This window comes from Thermobia domestica, chromosome 2 (assembly GCF_964235325.1).
Source record: "Thermobia domestica chromosome 2, izTheDome1.hap1.1, whole genome shotgun sequence".
NCBI lineage: Eukaryota > Metazoa > Arthropoda > Insecta > Zygentoma > Lepismatidae > Thermobia > Thermobia domestica.
Window position 1 is genome coordinate 268,812,771 of NC_137455.1, and position 21,428 is coordinate 268,834,198.

At 34.4% G+C, this 21,428-nt stretch overlaps 1 protein-coding gene across 5 annotated transcripts in view; it reads right to left on the minus strand.

Annotated features, from left to right (window-relative positions):
- The window catches only part of nolo (ADAMTS-like no long nerve cord), a 1,299,980-nt gene that overhangs the window by 184,681 nt on the left and 1,093,871 nt on the right, over window positions 1–21,428 (minus strand). For all 5 annotated transcript variants that reach the window (XM_081748697.1, XM_081748696.1, XM_081748695.1 and 2 more), the window contains exons 9-10: window positions 12,311–12,406; window positions 2,409–2,580 (exon numbers count right to left, since the gene is read on the minus strand). In XM_081748697.1, the coding sequence (XP_081604823.1) occupies window positions 2,409–2,580; window positions 12,311–12,406 (268 nt within the window). The remainder of the gene's footprint in view (window positions 1–2,408; window positions 2,581–12,310; window positions 12,407–21,428) is intronic.

Consider the following 21,428-nt stretch of genomic DNA (forward strand, 5'->3'; position numbering starts at 1 on the left):
CGCCAGAACGTTAACGTGCGCAGCATGTAAGCCACAAGGTTCAATGAATTATTGTTACAACGAACGAAAATGGCCAAAGGACTTACATTCTGTATCAAAGTTTAAACTCCAGAATATTGCCCGGTCATTGTAGGCTGATTTTATCACAAGACTGGCCTCTGCAATCTTAGTATCAAGCTTTTTATGTTGTAGTTACTTTAGTATTTCAGCAGAAATACTCTCAGCAGTCTTTCCTTTGACAGAGATAAAATCAATAAATGATTCCCGAACTTGCTCACAGAATCACGTTGTATGTCAACAAATCGAATGATTTGTGACAACTGTTCCACATGAGAACAATCAGGAGTTGAATTAAATATAATGCTGAAGTATTTTGAATATTTGAACACTTGTTTTCTTATTGAACATTTTCTTCACTCTAAATTTGTGGGCAGAAATCTAAATTCATACGCCAAAATAAGAGCAGAAATGAGGAAACCAGCTAAACAAAAGGGTATCGCTCGCTGAAAATTCGACTTGTAAAGGACAAAAGAAAAAGACAGAAGAAAAACAAGTGAATCAGCGACTATAGCGTCTGCACCAAGGATCTTATAAAATAGAGGATCTGCCCTTACAACAAAATCTTGCAGCCAAACGTCACAGTTTCGCCACTCCTACTCTGCCGACACCGCCCAATAGGATCGCAATGTTTTGAGCCAACAATCATGGCGGAAACGAAAGTAGCCAATCAGACGATGGCATAAACGAGAGTAGTCAATCAGACGTGCAGATTCTCTGTTGTTTTTTGGCTTCATTGATTTAATAGGATGAAGATATATATGGGCAGATCCTCTATTTTATAAGATCCTTGGTCTGCAGCAAAGAGCTTTCAGTTAGCAACAGAATGCTAGTACCCTAATAAAGTATTATGTTCATCCCTTCTTTCTACCCTTTTCTTGAACTGATATGTGAATAAATAAATAAACAGTGATGTTTGAGGAAGCAGGCTAGCAGACGGGGTCTCATTACTTGCATCATAAGACCTTAAAATGTAAACAACACAATATACATTGACTTCCTTTTATTATATTTTAATCTACGCAGCTTTTTCCTTTAAATTTCTCTGAGGTTATTGAACAAAATGAAACTTTTATTTTATTCATATTCTAAACCACATACATTTTTTCCTTTAAATTTCTTTGGTACCCCAAGAGAGTAAAACTTTTATTTTATTTATTTTTCACCTACATTCAACCTTTTTCTTTGATTTTCTTGGGGGTCCCAAGCAATTGAAACGTTTACTTTATTTTTCACCTATATTCAGAGCTTTTTGATTTAAATTTCTTTGATCAAGATAATGAAAGTTTTATTTTATTTATTTTTAATCTACATTCAGTTTCTTTCTTTAAATTTCTTTCCGGTCTTCATGAGAGTGAGGTCCAAAGCTTATAGCTTGTATAGCTTATACGGGAATCCGGCACCGGTTAGCTTTATTAGACAGATATTTCTGTTCTTTCATCCGTCATTTGGTGTAAAAATTATTGACAATTAAATGCGTTTACTTTTAGGGAAAGTGTGGATCATAAACCTAGACAGCCCTTGTACGGCTCATGCTAACAATGTTCCTTAGTAATTATTTTTTACCTATCGCCGGGGGCCCCCAGAAAGTGGGGCCCGGGGCGTGGGCACCGCTCGCCCCGCCCTTACGCCGCCACTGCTGAAGAAAGAATAGCCCGTTATCAATCGATCATTAATCAGCTACAAACTATGTAATGTAGGCTTTTTGTAAATTAATTGTTACCAACAGTACCCGAAATACTAAATGCTGCTCTGCTCTCTTTCGACATTACCCGCAGCGCTTCGTTTTTAAAGCTGTTTGTTAACAATTACATTATTTTCTTAACTATCGAAAGGGCTGTCGGTGTCTTTGAAAGTACTAAAAACAATGTTTGAAAGTGCTAAAAAAAAAAAGATTTTTAAAAAACTCATAATTGATTCACAAGGAGACAAGAATGTACAGTAAATTACGATTTTTCTTGTGTTATTTAACTTACAAATATTATAAATGTTAAAACAAATAGTTGTTAAATCAAACATCGTTCGAAAGCATCTGAAGATAATAATAATAACCCTACACTTCAATGGTATGCAGAAGTCTTGCTTTAAACAAATATAATCTCATATTATATTATCGTTGAAGGAGAATTTAAAGCAATATCTGAAGTCTCAGAAGGGGCCAGCCAAAAATCACGTATAATCAACGAACAAACAGAACGAGGGATGGGGTGTGTGAAGTATGCAACGTTTATGAAGGGGCGCCAGGTAAACAAAGTTGGGAACCACTCCTGTAAAGAATGCGAGTTTTGATTCTAGATATAACAAATTATTTCTTTAGATTTATGAGGTCAATATTTTATGATAATCCTCACCTTCACTTTCGTCTTCGTCATGTAATTTGTATACTGGACACTCAATACCTGTCCTGCATATCTGTGTCATTATTGGCCTCTCTTTCTTGTTGCAGAGAACGCTGGGATGGCCTCTAGCATCTCTACAGGTGACACTTCTCGTTTGGAATCCTTCTCCACATGACACAGAGCACTACGAAAAAAGAAAGAATATTCTTTAGTGTAGTATATCACTTTGCAACACAGTACAAACTAAGACTTTCTAACAGGTTTAATATTCATATAATCATGGAATTATCAACAGAATATTACTGGGTTGGTTGTCACGGTCCGTTAATGAGGGAAGTTTTATCCTGCCATGAAATGATTGAGGTGCCAGAAGAAATGGTAATCAGTGGGAAAGAAGCCAGGACAATTCGGTGGATGACGAAAGATGTCATATTGCAACTCAGGACAAGTTTCCACCATTCCTGATTTGCTCTCTACCATACTAACTATGACACTGTTAATAACACAATTTTTCTTAACTAATATTATAACTTGTTCATATTCTTTCTTTTCAACTGTTTTTCACTGTTCACATTTTCTTCTGAATTTTGTATAACACTTCTCGTTGGTGTTTCTTCCACGAAGCTTTCTCCAATCTTCTACAATCTCCCACATTGTGAACGTTTCAGTTTCTTTTACATTGCTCTTCCACGGGATATCCACCGTTCTGTTACATGTAGTTTAATACTCTAAAAGAAACATAATAATAACAATAATACTATTTTAAAGGAGTTTGGTGTACCAAAAAATCCTTTGTACGTTTGCTTTGTCGGACAGACACCCGGAAACCCAGAGTAAATATAAACACGAAATCTCAAGAACTACTTGACGAATCATCATCAATTTTGACTAAGTTGGAGCGGGTCAAAAGTTAGGAACTGAGATAATTGATGAGGGTGATATAGTTACAGGAAGTACTAGAAATCAATCATTTCCGGTTTTAACATTGATCAGAATGGATCAAAAACGATCACTAGAGATCAAAACAGAAATCTAATACCACTTCCAATTTCACTATTAATTCAGAAAATATCACACCACTGCTAATTTTAAGTACTAATTGGTTACCAAGGCAACACGAAGTTTTCGAGTGGAGAATGGGAAGTGAGAGGAAAATGCAGCATTGAGAGGAGACTGGCGTGCATTTAAAATTTGAACTCTCGTCTCCAGCTTCTTCCGTAGCATATCATAGTTTTGGCTTGAGAACGATGAGCTCACAGAAATGCAGACAATTATTAATGGCTAGACGGTGGTAGAGAAACTTCGATTGTTGAACCATTAAAAAGTTCAATCTTTACTGTGAAAAACCAAATATCTTCAGGTGGTGTACAACGGGAAACTCCTAGTTGTACTGATAATTAGTTTTTTTAATGTATCCTAGACTTCAAACTACTGCTTATCTGCTATATAATCATTTCACATGTTACTATCTACTACACACACATCGTTTTCACCTTGCCCAACGACACCTCAAGTCGGTAGAACATTCTTACCATCTACTCATCTACAAATAACTAGTTGAGAATCAGCGGCAAGGTCGTTCACAGTGATGCTCTACCGCATGATGTAGTCACTATTGATTAGTAGAAGGCGAAAGGTTATTTGTCATATTTTGTAATAAATTGTCACTATTGTTAACATTGTTTCCTCCATACTGTGGTACATTACGGTTTGGTTACATGTAATTTAGTAAGGTTTTGGTTGAACTTAGTGTAACCGTTCAATATTCTCTAATTTCCCTGTAGAACTTCATAAATAGCTCTTGGAAACCTCGAAAACTTAAAAGACGAAAAGACGAACACTCTATAGTAAGGGTGAGAATGGAGAAATAAGCATTTAGAACGAAGATAAATATATTTTCTGGGTCCTTGAATAAAGTGTTTTACAAAAAGACTAAAATATTTTGTGTGCAGTGTTGTATTGCTCGTATACGGGGCAGAAACCAGGACATTACGCAAAAACGATTAAAAAGACTGGAAACTTTCGAAATGTGGGTCAGAGAAGAATGAATAGAATTAGCTGGGTTGAACGGAAAATGAGTGAGAACGTGTTAGAAATAGCTGGAGAGGAAATGAGAATGGAAAGATCCAGGAGGACATTATAACTACATTTTTCCAATCTTTGGTTTAGTAGTGATATTTTAGTTTTGACTTAAATGATGGCAAAATATTAAAGAAAACAGGAAGATAACTTCGGAGATATTTAAGAAAGAAAAATATGCCCTCAGGGGAATGGGGAATAACTTAATAAGCTCTATTTTATTTCGGCTTTCTTGTAAAATATGTAAAACAGTGATTTTCAGTTCTTTCCCCTAAGCCTTACAATTTTAGATGTTATTGAAAAGAGGAAGAGAAACTGGTTGGAGTATTGGTTGAGAAGGAACTATATCCTGAGGGACGTGCTAGTAGGTATGATGACAGGAAAAAGAGGGAGAGGCAAAAGGCGATACAGTTGATGGATGGTATTAAAACAGAAAAATCGTATGTAAAGACGAAAAGGTTAGCTGGAGATCGTGATGCATAGAAGCTTCTCAGTTTCAATAAGCGACCTACCAATAATAATAATAATAATAATAATAATAATAATAATAATAATAATAATAATAATAATAATAATAATAATAATAATAGAATACCTACGATGATGACCATTGCTACAATTTTGTATTCGTATTTAAATAACTGGATATATTCAAGGAAAAGATTACCAACGTTAATTTTCTTTTAAAAACACATAATTCAGAAGTTTCTGATTTCTGATTTTCAGTTTAGCCTCCCTTTCAGCAGCGAGGCTATATGAGACGTGGACCTACAGCTTAACATAGGATCCGAACCACACGCGGTCCCCCCGAGAATCGAACCCAGGACACCCACGCCAAAAACGCGTACTAACCGCTTAGTCACAAAGAAGCTTAGTTAAGTTAGAACTGATAACATATTCGAACTGCGCGATTTGTAGCTTTGCATTCTCCGAGTAATCGGATTTCTTTATAGAGAATCAATAATTGAGGAGTGGTTTTGAAAACTCAACAATCATTCAAATTTTAAAATTGAAATTTCTGTTTATTAATTTTAACCTAGTAGATGTACATGCTCTCCTGAATCACATTTTGTGCTAACAAAGTACTCTGTGGTCGCAGTTTTCATACCTATACTCTAATGTTTTAATACAATATTTTATAAAATGTATGTTTTTTACAAAGTTACTTCTCTGCGTTAATTGAGTTATAATAAAACACACACACACACACACACACACACACTCATTAATTATTAATGCGAGCCCAGGTCAGAATCCAAAGGGTGATACTTGATGTATTATAAATACATAAATACCGGGAGAAATAAGTCTAGAATGAATTCGATTGTTATATCATGAAATATTTTAGTTACATTTTTCAAAGTCCATATGAGGGCCTTTCAGTCAAGTGCGAACGTAAAATAAAAGCAGAGATAGGAATGGAAAAAGAAACATCGAAGAAGAAATAACAAGTCTACACCGAGAAAGAAGTCGTAGGTCGCGTACTTAAAAACGAAAGTTGCATGCTAATTCCTGTAGTTTCTGGATTTAAGGTACAGCAGACGTATAACTGAAAACGCATATTTTATAATACTTTCTGCATAAGTGTTCCTTCCGTATGAAACAATATAGGCGGTCACGATCTCACACACAAATGGGCGTATATGACATATAGCTGACGAATGTATGAGATATACGGAAGACTGTTAGATTCAGACATCCTTCAACGGCATGATGTAACATCTAAGGGCAGTGCGTATGTAGCATATGGATAACGTATTCTCCATACTGATTTCTGTAGTAAGCAAGAGGATTCCATATATTTGTACAATATACCCCTGTCTGGAGAATGGACTTTTCTCAGTGTATTTTGGGGTCCTTGAATGAATAAAGAGTTTTTAAAAACCTCATAAAATGTTTCGTTTGAAGTAGCGTAATCTAAGAAGTACAAATATGGATATCACGCAAAGATGGTGCCGAAAAGCTGTAAGATTTTGGAATGTCTGTGTGGAGAAGAATTGAAAGAACTAGATTAATCAAACTAAATACGAATGAGCAGGTGTAAGAAATAAGGAAGAAAAGAAAGATTCTGGTTGTAGTTAAAAAGATTAAGAGAAACTAGTTGGAGCATTGACTCAGAAGCAATACTATTATCAGGAATGTGGTATAATATACTGTATTAGGAAAAAGGAGGGGCAAAAGAGGTTACAATCGGTGGATTTACTAAAACAGAAAATTCGTACATGAAGACGAAGAGATTGGTTGTAGGTCGTGTTGCATGGAAATTTCTCAGTTTGCAGGAAAGACCTGGCAGTATTAATAGACTCTCTATAATAATGACACGTTAATACTAAAACTTAAGGCTTTAACTGCATTGCGCAATAACGATATAAGCTATTTCTTTACACAATGTACAACTTATATTGAACTGTCATCATCACTATTATCACATAATGATTCAAGAGTTATGAATCAACCTAAATCATCTATAATATTTACTTTTGTGTATACTTGTATGTATGAATTTCTTGCGCAAGTGGGAATATTCCCGTAGATGAATTACAAAGCTTGTGGGAAGAAATTTGGAAAGGTGGTTCAAATCGACAGCTCTCTAAGTGAATAAAGAACAGTTTGATTTATAGTACAGCCATCGGGAGAAAAGCACGATACACCTGAGAGCAAAGGTTTAAAAGAAATCTGTTACGTTGTATGGATGGCTTAGGTTGCATGCTACGAGCACGTTCTTCATGCACCTTGGATAAAATAAAAAGAAAAATCAATTTTACCTTGTTTGGAGCGAAAAAAATAATAAAATTCCTTCTCTTACATGGTTAGAATTATTTTTCTTAGAGAAATTATTAAATTACTACTACAGTATAGATATATAAGATGTTTCTGAATTATTTTCCGTGATAAATGCTTAAAACATCTAAACTAACTGTATTCCCTATTCCAGATAAAATGTTATCCTCATTGACTTTTTAACAAATGTTTATTGTAAACATACACTGCATTTACAACATAACCAATCAATTGTCTTATCATTTACTTTCCTATACCTCAAATTAATGTTTAATAACAGGTTTATATTCCACGGGTGTTTGTTATCAAGACAAATTGTATTCACAACATAGCTAATGAACCGTCTCATCATTTACTTTCCTACGCCTCAAATTAACGTTTAATAACAGGTTAATATTCTATGGATTTTCGTTATCAGAGCACACTCTATTTACAACACGGCCAATCAATTGTTCTCATAATTTACTTTCCTATATCTCGAATTAACGTTTAATTATAGATCTATATTCCACTGATTTTTGTTATCAGTGCACACTGCATTTACAACGTTGCTAATCAACCGTCTCATTATTTATTTTCCTATGTCTCAAATTGACATTTAATAACAGATTTGTTTCATGTATTTATGTTCAAACTAGCAATTAGAGATATGTTTTTCAAAAATTTTAATGAGTCCAAAGCCCAAATTTAATGGTCTATAACTGATGTGAGGAATGAAACACCTATTCATAATAACATTTCGCATGCGCACTAAGCTTTTCAAGGTCTAACAGGATACCAAGTTTGGCGCAGATCGAATGAGTTTCATCGATCGATAATTCTTTCAAATCCCAATTTTGATGGGACTTAACCTTGGAATACAAGCCCTACACAAGATGATATCATAATACTTCACATAGAGCATACACTAAGCTCGTCACTGTCTATCCCAAAGCCAAATTTGGTCAAGATTAGAGTCACGTGAACTTGACCCAATTGCATTACAAAATTACAAAAATGTCAAGACTTAGTGCTTATTAGTGCTCAAGTCCATAGATTTAGTGCTCAAATTGTTCTAAAGATACATTAATTGCTAAGATAGTTGCGTCAGCTTCACATATTTTAAAAGTGGTGTCAAATTCAAAATTAAACTGCACATGGATTTAGTACTTAACTAGTGTTCTCCATCCAACATAGAGCCAGAATTAGTGCTCAACGAAACGGGACATATGGGTCATATTTATGTTTGGGGTGTATGTAAAGTTGGCCCAATCCCTTTAAAAAATGAAACATTTCATTTAGTTAGTGTTTTAGATTTCACATGGGCCTAGAATTAGTGTTTTTTTTTATTAAATGGCGAAATATTGGACATTTTTATGTTTGGGGTAAATAAGAAGTTGGCTCAATGATTTTCAATAATAATAATAATAATAATAATAATAATAATAATAATAATAATAATAATAATAATAATAATAATAATAATAATAATAATAATAATTCATATCAGGTTTAAGTGCCTAATTAGTGTTTTTCATTGCACATAGTCCCAGAATCAATAAATATAGAAATATGGGGCATGTTTATATTTGGGGCGAATGTGAAGTTGACGCATCACCAGTTGACGCATCGTTCCAGAATTAATGCTCAATAAATAAGGACATACAAGGCACATTTCTGTTTCAGGTAAATGTGAAGTAGGCCGAACCTCTTAGTTAAAAATGAATCTTTTATAATAAGAATTACAGTAGTTGTAATAAGATGACCATATCTCGAAATCTCTTAAGGTTGTAGAGAAGAAAATTGGTATTTAGACTTCCCACTTAAAATAATTAAAGGTGTGTTTCAGCATTTCTTGAGATGGTTGCAGCAGCTCAATAGTAGAGAGTTCACCTCTGGTGCGTGAGGTGAACTCACGCCAATTGAATTTTGTGTAGTGAATAAACACTGTGTGCAAGGATTCTCTCAGGGTTCTTCCTTTTCGTCCCACTTTCTTCATTCTACCATTTCATTAATTCTTATTATCACTGTCTTCTTTAGCCTACGTGGCATAATTGTATGACGTAAAACTAGAAGATTTAAGTTTTCAGCTTTTTTTTTTAAAAAAAAAACTTCGCTTTTAACAGGAGAAGGGACCAATATCTATTTTCTTCTCAATAATATAATTACTTCAACATTGTCTGTCTCATTATTATGAGAGAACACATATATACTGGAAAATTTAATGACAAAAGTAAGTTTCGCATGCTGTGTGCACTACTACACATGAACGGCCTTTTGTGTAACAATTGTTGGATTGTCTCAGTACATACCTTCCTTTCCTGAAACATGTTGTAAAGCTTCTTGCACTTGCGGATCACATAGTTGGGGATTGTCTTTGACCTGCAACATGACGATTTTCTCGTCCTTCCCACTTAATTTTTCTTCGGATTTCTCATACATTTTCCACTGACTTCTTTACTGTATCTTGTACTGGTGATGCGTTACTTTGTTCGATCAATTTTCCTATTATACTTAAAAATAGTCACTTTAATGCTACATTCAGGATTATCAACTTGAATTCGTTTTTGAGCTCTTTACTTTTAGTCATTTTGGCAAGCACCATCAATCTGTGCAATCCAGACTTAATACCTGCACTAAATAAGTTCTGTTCTTTGCATACGAAGCTGGATCTTCTCACGTTCATCTACTGATTTCGTCGCTGTTCAGCCTTTGAAATGCAAAACTACGTACGGGGGTATGAATAGCAAAAAGGCGTAAATTCGGAAGGTCTTAAATGTTTCTTCTTGAATATATATATATATTTAGACTACTTCGTACACTGAATATATCTACTATGGTATTACCTCAGCCTTGCAACAATCGAATGTTATTTTTGTCAACATTAGCGTTCTTCTTTTGAAAAGTGAAAATAGAAATGAAACACTTCAGTTTAATATCCCACGAATATGCCCTTTAGGCTAATGGAGACGGATGATTAAGGCAAGTGAATGATGATGCAAGAATTGGTAAAATGAAAATATGGGAGGAAAGGAGTACCCCGAGAAAATCCACTTGGTTACCAAAAACTTATTTGGCCGGGATCGAACCAGAGACCTCATGCACAGAGATAAACGCTCTATCACTGAGCCACCGTGCCCCCACCGTGTTTTGCTTTTGAATTTGGCTGTGTTTGAATAAGTATGTCACACACTGTACATGCATGGATGCTTGCTCTGAAGTCAAGACTTTATTTCCAAAGGCAACTTGCAATGACTCCAGAGCGTAAAGTATAGAATGAATGTACTTTGCCTGTGATATTGTATTCTTTGACGAGCAACTGTACATAATACAAAAATCAAGAGTTGGGTAAAAAAAAACCACGAATAGATATAATAACTAGGACGGACTGGACATAGCTAGATAATCAGATGGGAGATGAATGAGAAGTGTTTTACATTAGGTCCCGAGAGAAATAAAGGACCCAAGAAAAGACAAAATGGGAGACATGTGCAGGAAGTCAAACATTTTTCAGAGACTATATGAATGAGGACAGCAGCTGATCGAGATTTGTGGAGAAAAATAGGAGGGACCTTTCTACAGCAATGCATTAAAAATGGGTGAGTTCCTGTAGAAATGCAAGGAAATGCAGTTTAGGTTTTTATCTTAAATTATAAAAAATCATCTGAAATAGAAACAATAAAAATTTGGAACTTTATCTTTCATTCTTTCAGTCATTCATCTTCATTACTTCTTGAATTCTCGGGTTGTGGAGAAAGTGCAAATTTTTAATTTAATTTTATTTTTTTAAGAGCGATTGGCCCAACTTCACATATATATATATCTCACACATAAATATACCTCCCATATTCTTATTTATTGACCATGTGAGATGGAAAGCAGTAAATCCTGACATACAAATGTTTGTATTTTTGTAATATAGTTGAGTCAAGATATACGTGACTCACGATCAGATAAGTGACAATAGAATACATTATTGTCATGTATATAATATAAAATGAAGGACAACTGAACCGGTTATGGGTAGCACTGTTTGGTCGGATGAAGCACTATTCAATCTGTCAACAGGTATAATTGTGTGTACTGGAAGGAAAACAATACCCACTTACTGGTGAATAGACTGCGAATTACCTAGTGTAAATGTGTGGTGTGGTTTGTCTCCTAGCGGACTTATAGGGCCTTTCCATTTTGACGATACTGTAACTGGTGAAAAGTACCTAACAATGCTTGCTGATTCCATTTTCTCTGCCATTCGTGCAATTTGCGGTAATGACAGGTTTAATTATAAACAAGATTGCTCCCTGCCACATTAACATAAGGGTGTGCAAGCATACTTGTATAATAATGTACCAGGCCGGTGTACAGGTTGCAAGGGAAGCAGAGTGTACATTGCACGCACTACAGATCTTATTCCGCTCGATTATTATCTTATGGATCACAGTAAACGATTAAGTGTACCTTGTAAATCACGTGATCTGAATACACTTTGGAATGAGATTCAAACGGTGTGCGCAGAAACCCCATTGAACACTTTGGTAGTAAGTACGGGAGCAGTTGTGTTTGTACTCAGAAATGTATCGATGCTGAAGGCGACCATTTCGAACATTTCCTTTAACCATGGTAAATAAGTACACTTATTTTTCAAACTGAACTGTAGCCTTACTTTTTGGTTTTATCTTATAGGCTGGAAAAAATCTATGATAGTTCTAAGTGTATACATTTTTGAGTGTCCGGTATATATGACGTATCCCCAGCATACGTTTTTGAGACGAAACAACAAATTCTCGTCTCGTGTGCAGCACTACTCATTAGTATTTGAAAAGAAGCAGAAATATTATATTCCTGCTTTTCTTTACGTAAGCCCCAAATATAAATCCGGAACTGTATTGGTTCTCTACGTACTTCAGAGAAAGAGTATTTGCAGATGTAATCTATTGCAATTAGAGTTAGCAATAAACCGTAACTTATGTTTTCCATTCATGAAATAAATCTTAAATGAATTATCGAGGAATCCGAGCTATAACATGAATAATTCCAGAATAGAAAAATTTTTAGAAAAAAAATCTTTAACTTACCCCTGACCAATCACCAGCGTACCATCTAGGACAATCCATGACGTTGCAGTCTTCTTGGTAACGAGGTTTGTGACCTCTACATCTATGTTCAGGTACCTATCAAAAATAAATAAAAGAAATAATCAGAATAAGTCGAAGCCTAATAATTGTGGTGTTAGTTACGAATTAAATAATTATTGTCAAACAAGGCTAATAAGATAACTTTCCACACTTAGCACTAAAAGTAATTGAGAAAGAAAGATCAAACAAAATTTATTTTTTTTTAAATCTTAATCACTACTTTTTCACATATTCTTCATTTCGACTGTAATATTTAAATAATAATAATAATAATAATAATAATAATAATAATAATAATAATAATAATAATAATAATAATAATAATATCCATAATCACATTTGTTCGAAAGTGCAACTGTATAAAATCAAGATTCTAAAAACCCAATGTATTCTCAAAAGTACGATTTACGACCAAAACGGTTTCCAAGATTTCGGACTGGAAACACAAAGTGTTGTACAACACAAGGGAAAGCTATAAACATTCTTTTATTGAAACAAACATGAGAAACGAAAACACGGAAATTGCACTTGTTTTCCATCCTTACAAACCATTTCTTCTCTAATAAAAGAATCACTTATTAATTAGTCAGCAAATGAACCTGCGCTCTTTTCCTGTCTCAAACGTATTGAGATTGTATAAGTGAACGTTGGGTTTGTACTCTCTGAAGCAAAACCTTTACATACATCAAATTTCAAGCTTTGTGTTCAACAATACTAAAGAAACACGTAAAAATATATTTTTAAAAAATCCATCTTTCGTTCATTACTTTAGAATGACATTTTCAAACATTGTGCAAGTCAAAGAGACATTCACACTATGTGTATCAATCAGCTCGATATAGCCGACTAAATCTCGTGCATGTGCGCCCAACAACCCAAAAGATTTCATAGGTCTAAAAACTGTATTCCGATCGGTCAATTAGTTCGAAAATTAACAAACAATATGTAGGTCGTGTATCCTATTTTTACATTTAATTATATAACATTTCACAGTTATAAGTCCAAATCAGAGGTCTAGGGAAGAGCTATAATATTTTCAACCCTTCTTTCCTTTCTTAAGAGTAAAATTTTGTAAAATCCAGTTTAATCCACAGTCTAAGGTTGAGAAGAACAAACTTGCTTTTCTAGTGGTTTCCTATAAATCTAACAATGAGTTAGTAATTTACTTTGCTATATGTATAGGTTAGTAACAACAACGTTCGAAAGCGTTAAACCAACGTATTATTTACAGTATTTTCAACTATGCATGCAAAATCACCGCTTTAATTCCTTAAGAAACGTATTGCGAAACGATCGAATTAGTACACCCGTAACTAGGACGTTCGTCACCAGTAAGCTAACAGATTCTGGAAACCCTGATCTCCTCTGAAACAGAGATATACAAAATTTTCAAATTATAATTACCTTTATTTCCTTAATTTACTCGTAGGTTTCAATTTATTTTTATAAAAATTAATTTTACTTGAAAAGCATTGCTCGTATTAATTTAAAATACTACACTATAAATTATTTCAATTTTAATATTAACTTTCCTTTACTAAATTCAAATTACTTATTTCGTTAAAAGTTTTAGTAAATGAAATCTTTAAGTTTAACGTCCCACGGATATGCTGGCTAGACTAAAGGAGACGGTGATAATGAGAAATGAGGAAATGGTGGAATGAAGAAAGTGGGAGAAAACGGGAGAACCCCGAGAAAATCCACGAGCACGGTGTTTGTCCACCACAAAGTCCACACGGCGCGAGCTGGGATCGAACCAAGGACCCCAAGCACCAGAGATGAACACTCTACCACTGAGCCATCGCGCCCCCCTTAAAAGTTTTACAATTAAAACAGATATTCAAGATTGAGATACATCAACTGATTCACATATTGGTGAAGAATAGACTCCGATAGCAAGTATTATTTTTGCTAGAATGCTAGAAACTTGAAGAAATAGTTCTTCTTCTTACAGAATTTGTTTCAATTACTGAAGAAAATTCCCTTAAAAATCCCTCCCTGCACAAAATTTCCCGTATTGAAAGATTAAGCAGAACGGGAATTCTCAGTCTGCCTAAAGATAAGATAGTTTAAATTATGTTTTGCAAAGTGTTGGAGGTCCTTTAGGCAAAACGGAAGGACACCTTGACATCAAATATAATAAAAAATTAAATTTATGAACTTAAAATCAATTTCATACTTGTGTCACTATCATCTAGAAAATAATATTTATTATCTAGTGATAGTTTTTGTTCCAACAATTTCGACTGACTTGCCTGATTACGGTTTTCTGGATATGAAAGAAACTTCATATACAAAATAAATGAATCCCATTCAGATCAGCGATCGAGAACAGATATTATAATAAAAGCAAAATCTGTAACAAATAGATTAACAAACTCTGGTAAATACAGTAAAGATCACGCGAAACTAAAGGTTATTGAACGTTTTGCAGCAAGAAGAGCTACTTATTAAGAGCTATTTTATCATAGACAACCAACAATGCTTTGCTGCTATAGGGTTGGATAAAAGCTAGGGAATATCGCGGATTTTAAACAATACAATGTTGAAATGACTATTATTCATAAGATGTCAAAGAATTAATTCCATTAAGGAACTCAGTCGAGATAATCGGTCGATCTATTATAGAAAACAGAATTAAAAAATTCGTTTTCGTCCAAGAATTACCTTGTGGAGTAACGGACGTCCGTCCATATGGACTAACGAACGTACTAACAGTACAATCATGTAAATCCCACTGTGCGACCCTAATAACTGATCCCAACCTACATGTTATTACATATTACACATTTATGCATTAAGGCAAAATGATGAACATGTTAGTAACTTTCACAATCATATGTAACACTCAAATTGCATCTTGAATAGCAAATAATGGCTTTGTTATTCCAAATTCACTATCTAAAAGTTTGCGGAGAGAAAATTAGAATTGAGCAGGTGTTTTATGAGTATTATTTTGTAGAGCTTGTTCTCCTTAAACGTTTGATGCTCTTATGAATGTTAATTCTCGTTTCTACTCTTGCCGTGCCTCCTCGTGCTGGTTATGAATGGGAAGCTATTCGAAGATGACACAAAAAAACTTGCTGAAGTTTCATTAGCGATTGCGCAGACGTACCCTCTCTACTTTCTCTCTCTATGTAGATGTCCTCTATTTATAAAATCACGCACACACTCGCTGTTTCTTTCTCTCTGCAGTAAAGTAGCTCTTGTGTGTACATACGGTTGCCTTCCTTTTAATTTTAAGGAATCCTCGCGAGTCAATTTCACAAATTTGACTGCAGGCTTTTAGCCACCGCACTGCGCTTTTACAGTACTTCATCCCCTCCCGCCCCGTGAACGCTTGTTGCCTCAGCACGCCCTGCTCTGTTTCACTTTCAACGTGTTAAACGTAAACGTAACAATCCGCCTTCCCTCCACCTCAACAACGAAAATCGGATTCCGAAGGGTTGGACACATGTGAACAGAGTGGGCGGGTGGATGTTCGAAATGGGGAAATCCTTCCTCTATCTCGGTCTCGCTTCTTTTTTCCTTTTTTTTTATAACTCTCTCAAAGGCGCGTAATTGGATTTTCTCTTCTTGGCGGGATCGTTTTGCGTTCATCGCTTCTTTTTCAAACTCACACTGGGATTACAAGCAACCTACCAGAAGAGCTTTTTTCTAACCGCAGAAGGCAGATATAGAAAGAAAATGATAGATCATGTTGCGAATATCCAAGACCACAAGAAATTGAGAAAGAAGGAATACGATTTGGGAATAGCTTTCTGTAATAATCAATTGTTATCAATTAAATCTTTTGTTAACCATTGGAAACTTCTATCTAAGCAGTCAGCGGCTGAGTTCCCTCAGACATTGTATCAGCATTGGGAATCCCAGTTCAGAGAACGTTAGAGATCGTTTTGGTTTCCCTGGGTCAACTCCGAAACAAAACCGTACAAAGAGTATAGAATTATCATTATCACATTCATTTCGTAAATCCGAATTCCTCAGCTTGAAATCGTTACCAATAATTCCAATGTTTATTGTTCCTCAGTCAGGATAGGCAAATATTGGAACGATGCTCTAATTTCAGAATCTTAATTCTTTCCTAGCTTATTGCTTTAAATATTAGACATAAACAGTCTTGTTCTTCCCTCTATAGATACAAGGCTAATTTCAACAAAGTTACGTACAGTTTGACAGTAAAATTTATTGTTCATTGCAAAGGGATCAAAGTCTAAAATGACCATGTGAATACTTACATAGGTAGTTACACTTGATAACTGTATGGTAGTCAAAGTTTAATAATTTGAGTGGGAAACAGCATGAAACCCGTCTAGATGCAGTCGTTTGGTGGTGATTTTTTTCTTTTGGAAAGTATACATATATATAAATGGGGACCTAAACCTCCGTCTAAAATGTATTTCCAAACACCAGCAACATGATATTTACTGGTGTTCAATATAAACAATATGCATCACATTTATTTCAATTGTGATATTAAAAGTGTTGTTAATATATGATATTATTTTGATTCATAGGTGCCTGAATTAATACAACTCTCCAACCCGCAGAAAGCGGTAATATGATACATTTCCCCGACTCTCACTAAATTTTCAGACTGAAAATTATCTTAAAATTGTCTAAAATATACAACGTGACTATCTTCCCTAAATTTCATATTGCCTTAATGTTGACGCTTATTGCTGGTTTCGAGTATGGAATACTATATTGCTTTTTGAATACTTTCCGAATGAGTTAGTAAGTTATTATACTTCCTCTTTTTATTTTACTATCTATAGACAATAAAAAATTGTCTTTAATAAGCAAAATTTCTAAATCCCAGATTCCCATATTTGAATCTAACCCTCACATTTTATCATATAGTCGTGATTATTGAGCGTATTCACGTATTTTCTTGCTTTATTTACGTTTCCTACCATTTGTTGTAGTACTTCGGAAATTATTTCATCTTTCACGTTTCTTATAATTTGTTTCCCACTTACAGATTATGGATATTAAACTAAAGATTCAATTTCAGCCTATTTATTTGTCAGAGAATTAAAATAATTTGATCTAATGAGAAACTATAGACGAAGTAAATTAGGTATAGACCAATATACTTTTATGCTCAGTCACACAATGAAACCAGAGGCTATAAAACACTGGTAATGTATAATTCGTCTTTAAAATTGAATATTAATACGAAACGCTTCTGGGTTCAAGATAGGAAAATTAACAAGAATTCTTACTTCTAAAGATTAATCAATCTACTATTTCAACACTATCCTAGTTAGACATGATCTAATACCGGTTCTGCCAATCATATCTGGAATAGTATTTTTTAATAAGGATTCTACGTTTCTGTTCTCCATTTTTTCTATCCAGAATGCAAATAATGAAAATGTAATAACATGACAAGAAAAGTGTAATATTTTAACTCTGCGCTAGCCAAACATCATCTGATTTCGATTCCTACCAAACATACCAAACATTTAATAAAGATCCTATGTTTCAGCCCTCTATATTTTATTATCCAAAATGTATACACATAGCGAACTAAGAAGTTAAATATTAAGCTATGGATTAATTTAAAATGAGAAACAGAAAAAGTTTTTGTTTTTTATGAATGTGTAAAATATACTCGAAATTAAGTAAACTTTTAGCAACAATAGAGAGAGGGAGATGAAACAACGAACACTTGTCCAGGTTTTGAAATGTATTCACGAATGTTCTATATACACATATATAGGAATACCGTAAAAGCAAATAAAGAAGAAATATGAAACAATGTTGTTGGACGAAGAAATTTTATCCTGAAATAAAAAAAAAAAATGGATACGCAGCAAAATGTACTCATCTGTAACACGGAACCCAATTTGTCTTCTTCCCGTGACTAATTCGAGGCTTTCTCGCGATGGAGGATGGCTGAGGGGTAGTGAAGAGAGAAACAGTTCAATGTGGATGGAAATTCTTTTGTGCAATGTGCCAAGGACGTCTTTCTTCGCTGTGACGTAAACGCCATGACGTTTCTCATAAGAGGATTTTACTTGTCACATTGATTCTCTTTCGTTCTTTCCTTCTTTTTTCCCCTTCTGGTGAAACCAAAGGAAGAAGTAGCTGGAGAAAGAAGGAGAAAGGACAAATCTAGAAGAAAGTTTATGACAAGGTATAAAACAAAAGACGAACGACAAAGTTTTGGAAACAAAAATTGACGTTAATCTCTGGTCATATTTACGACTAAGCATCTCTCATCGTTCATCTGTGCCGTCAAGAGAGGAACATCTGTATGCTCTGATGAATGATGCATGCCTTCCTGTCTTCAAAATGACAGTAGACACTAAATATGGTGGAGGACAAGAGGACAGCTGGTGTGAAAACTTTACTTATAATATCCCTCAATTCAAAAAACTTGCAACTTATTCATACCCACATATAAAAATTACATTCACTTCTGGATCTGATTATATTATTAATGAATTTAAGCATTTGCGGATATTAAAAAAAAAAGACGCTTTTTAAACTGTGCTTCTTCGGCATGTTATGCTGAAAGAAAATCATGGTTTGATCAATCCTGTCATGGGAACATAAATATTACTAAGCACTTATAGCATCAATATATACTATCGTGTCATAAGATGAAAATGTATATTAACAGTTATCGACCACGTTGGTATTTCTATCTTTATCTTCTTCTTTGATAGTTAATCAAAGCGTACTTCAACATGGAAGTCAGCATCTTCACCAAGATCGAAAACAACTAGCAAGATCGTAACAAAAGGATGTGCGAAATTTTATGAGTATCATCCTCAAAGACTAAGAACAGAACATAAACAAAGAACTATTTGTGGATACTTTAAATAATTTGTAGAAGTGCACCACCCGTAAGCAGTCAGAGATGTGACAATGGAGTCTTCCTTCTCCGTGACAATGCATCTGCCCAATGGCCGATAATCGCGGCACAGTATCTCGCTAAACATAGAACGTTTGTGCTTCAACATACGTATATTTATTTGACGTATCCAAGTGAGACTTTCATATCTCTTATCAGATGAAATATAATCTGATAACCGTCATTTTGATTCAGAAACTCAGACGAAAGTAGTATCGGATAAGGCACTGCTCGATTACCAAAGATGTACAAAGTATTTCATCAGCTTCAAAAGTGTATCATAGCCAAGAGGATTACTTTGAAGGTGGTTGAGCATCGGTGTTTTGAAATAATTACACTAAGAATTATGAGCCGAGTCTCTGTATCCACAAAATGTACTTATGTAGAGAGTTAATGATAGAAACATCGATGTATTGCTACACGTAATCTGTGTAAGTAGCACTGAACATTTGTGCACTGCGAGTATCTGGTCTTAATGCTATGCATGTGAGACAACATAGTACTGCTTCGTGTGCGCAGTAGGCCATACATTAGTGGTGCAACAAGGGAGACTATTCTGATTTTAAAGAGGGCAAATTGTGGGTGCAACATGAAGTGGAACAATTATATCCAAGACTGTCAGTGTATTAGATGAATTAAGAACAAGATGATCAACGGGTTGTGTGACTTATCATCCTGTGAGTGTAATGTTTTCGGTTTTATTTTACTAACCAGGCGAAGAATGACTGCAGTAAATAGTTCACGAATGTAATAGAAGAAAAATAATGAAAGCTTATTAGAAAAGAGGTTCCTCTGTAAACATGACAAAGTTTCCTGGTAGTCAAGACCTACTAGATGTGGTTTCTTCCTTCTAGGAGAATAAACAAACATATGTAATGTACTAAAGACGGGCATAGTAAAAAGAAATTACATAACAATATTTTAATGTTCACGAGTTCATTTAACAACATATCTACTAGAAGGAACATCCTACCATTCCTTATCTCGACCCATCTTACTGCAGACGTTCTACATGAAAACGTAGGACCATTTCATGTTTCTTACGTGACTCATTACTACCCTTGATACACTATTGTAACGGTCTTCTGAAATTTATAGCAGTTCTAAATTATTTGCATATTCAAGGCAAGCTTTCTTTATCTGGTACTTCTCATCTTCATTTTAGATTGAAAGGAATCAAAAATATAAATATTAAGATTATATTATTTCTGTTTTCCTAATTTATGCTTAATAAGTTAGAAATTTAAGATGAAAATTCTATTTTATGCATTTAAAAAAACACAAATCAAATAAAAAATGAACATCTCAACTGTATTTTATTTGGATAATAAAGTATACTTCTGATTTATATCCGATCGATTTCCGAAATGTACTAACCTAATGAAACCACAACCATCACCACCAGTTATGTTCTATAGTTCCACAGCACTATGAACTATGTCCAACATAATTACTATTGCAACAAACTACGTTGAGGCATGGACATAAGAACTCCACTTTATTCCTTCCTATGGGTTTGCTATAGGCCAGTTGTTCCCAAAATTGTTCACCTGGCGCCTCCTTCATAAATCTTAGAAACTTCATCCACTTCCTCGTCCATTTTGCTCATTGGCCATACATGATTTAGATCCCTTCTGAGACTTCAGAAACACCTTCGAATTTTCAAATCTTTAATAATAATAATAATAATAATAATAATAATAATAATAATAATAATAATAATAATAATAATAATAATAATAATAATAATAATAATAATAATAATAATAATAATAATAATATCCTATTCTCACGAGTTTATATTTTTTCCAGCAACACATCTGCATACCACTGTAGTGAAGTATTATTATTGACGGCTTTTGACAGGAATATCGTTAAAGAAACTACAGTAGAATAAATTGCAGTTTCCTGCTTTATGTCATGATAAAAGAGGAGGGGATTAGTGGATCCGCATGCAGATCCGCATCTAGTTATTGTTGTCACCGTACAAACGAGGGATATCTTTTCGATAGATTGGGATGATGATGAATTGCTGGGGGTAGACAACATTCACCTTCACGTTTTTCCAGTCTTACGTACCTCCGCTTTCTCTCGTAACAGTATCCACTGACAATCACGATTCCCTGCACTGATGGAAAAGCCTGGTACGTCTCTTGCGAGATATGTCACGGTACATAAGCACCGGCATGT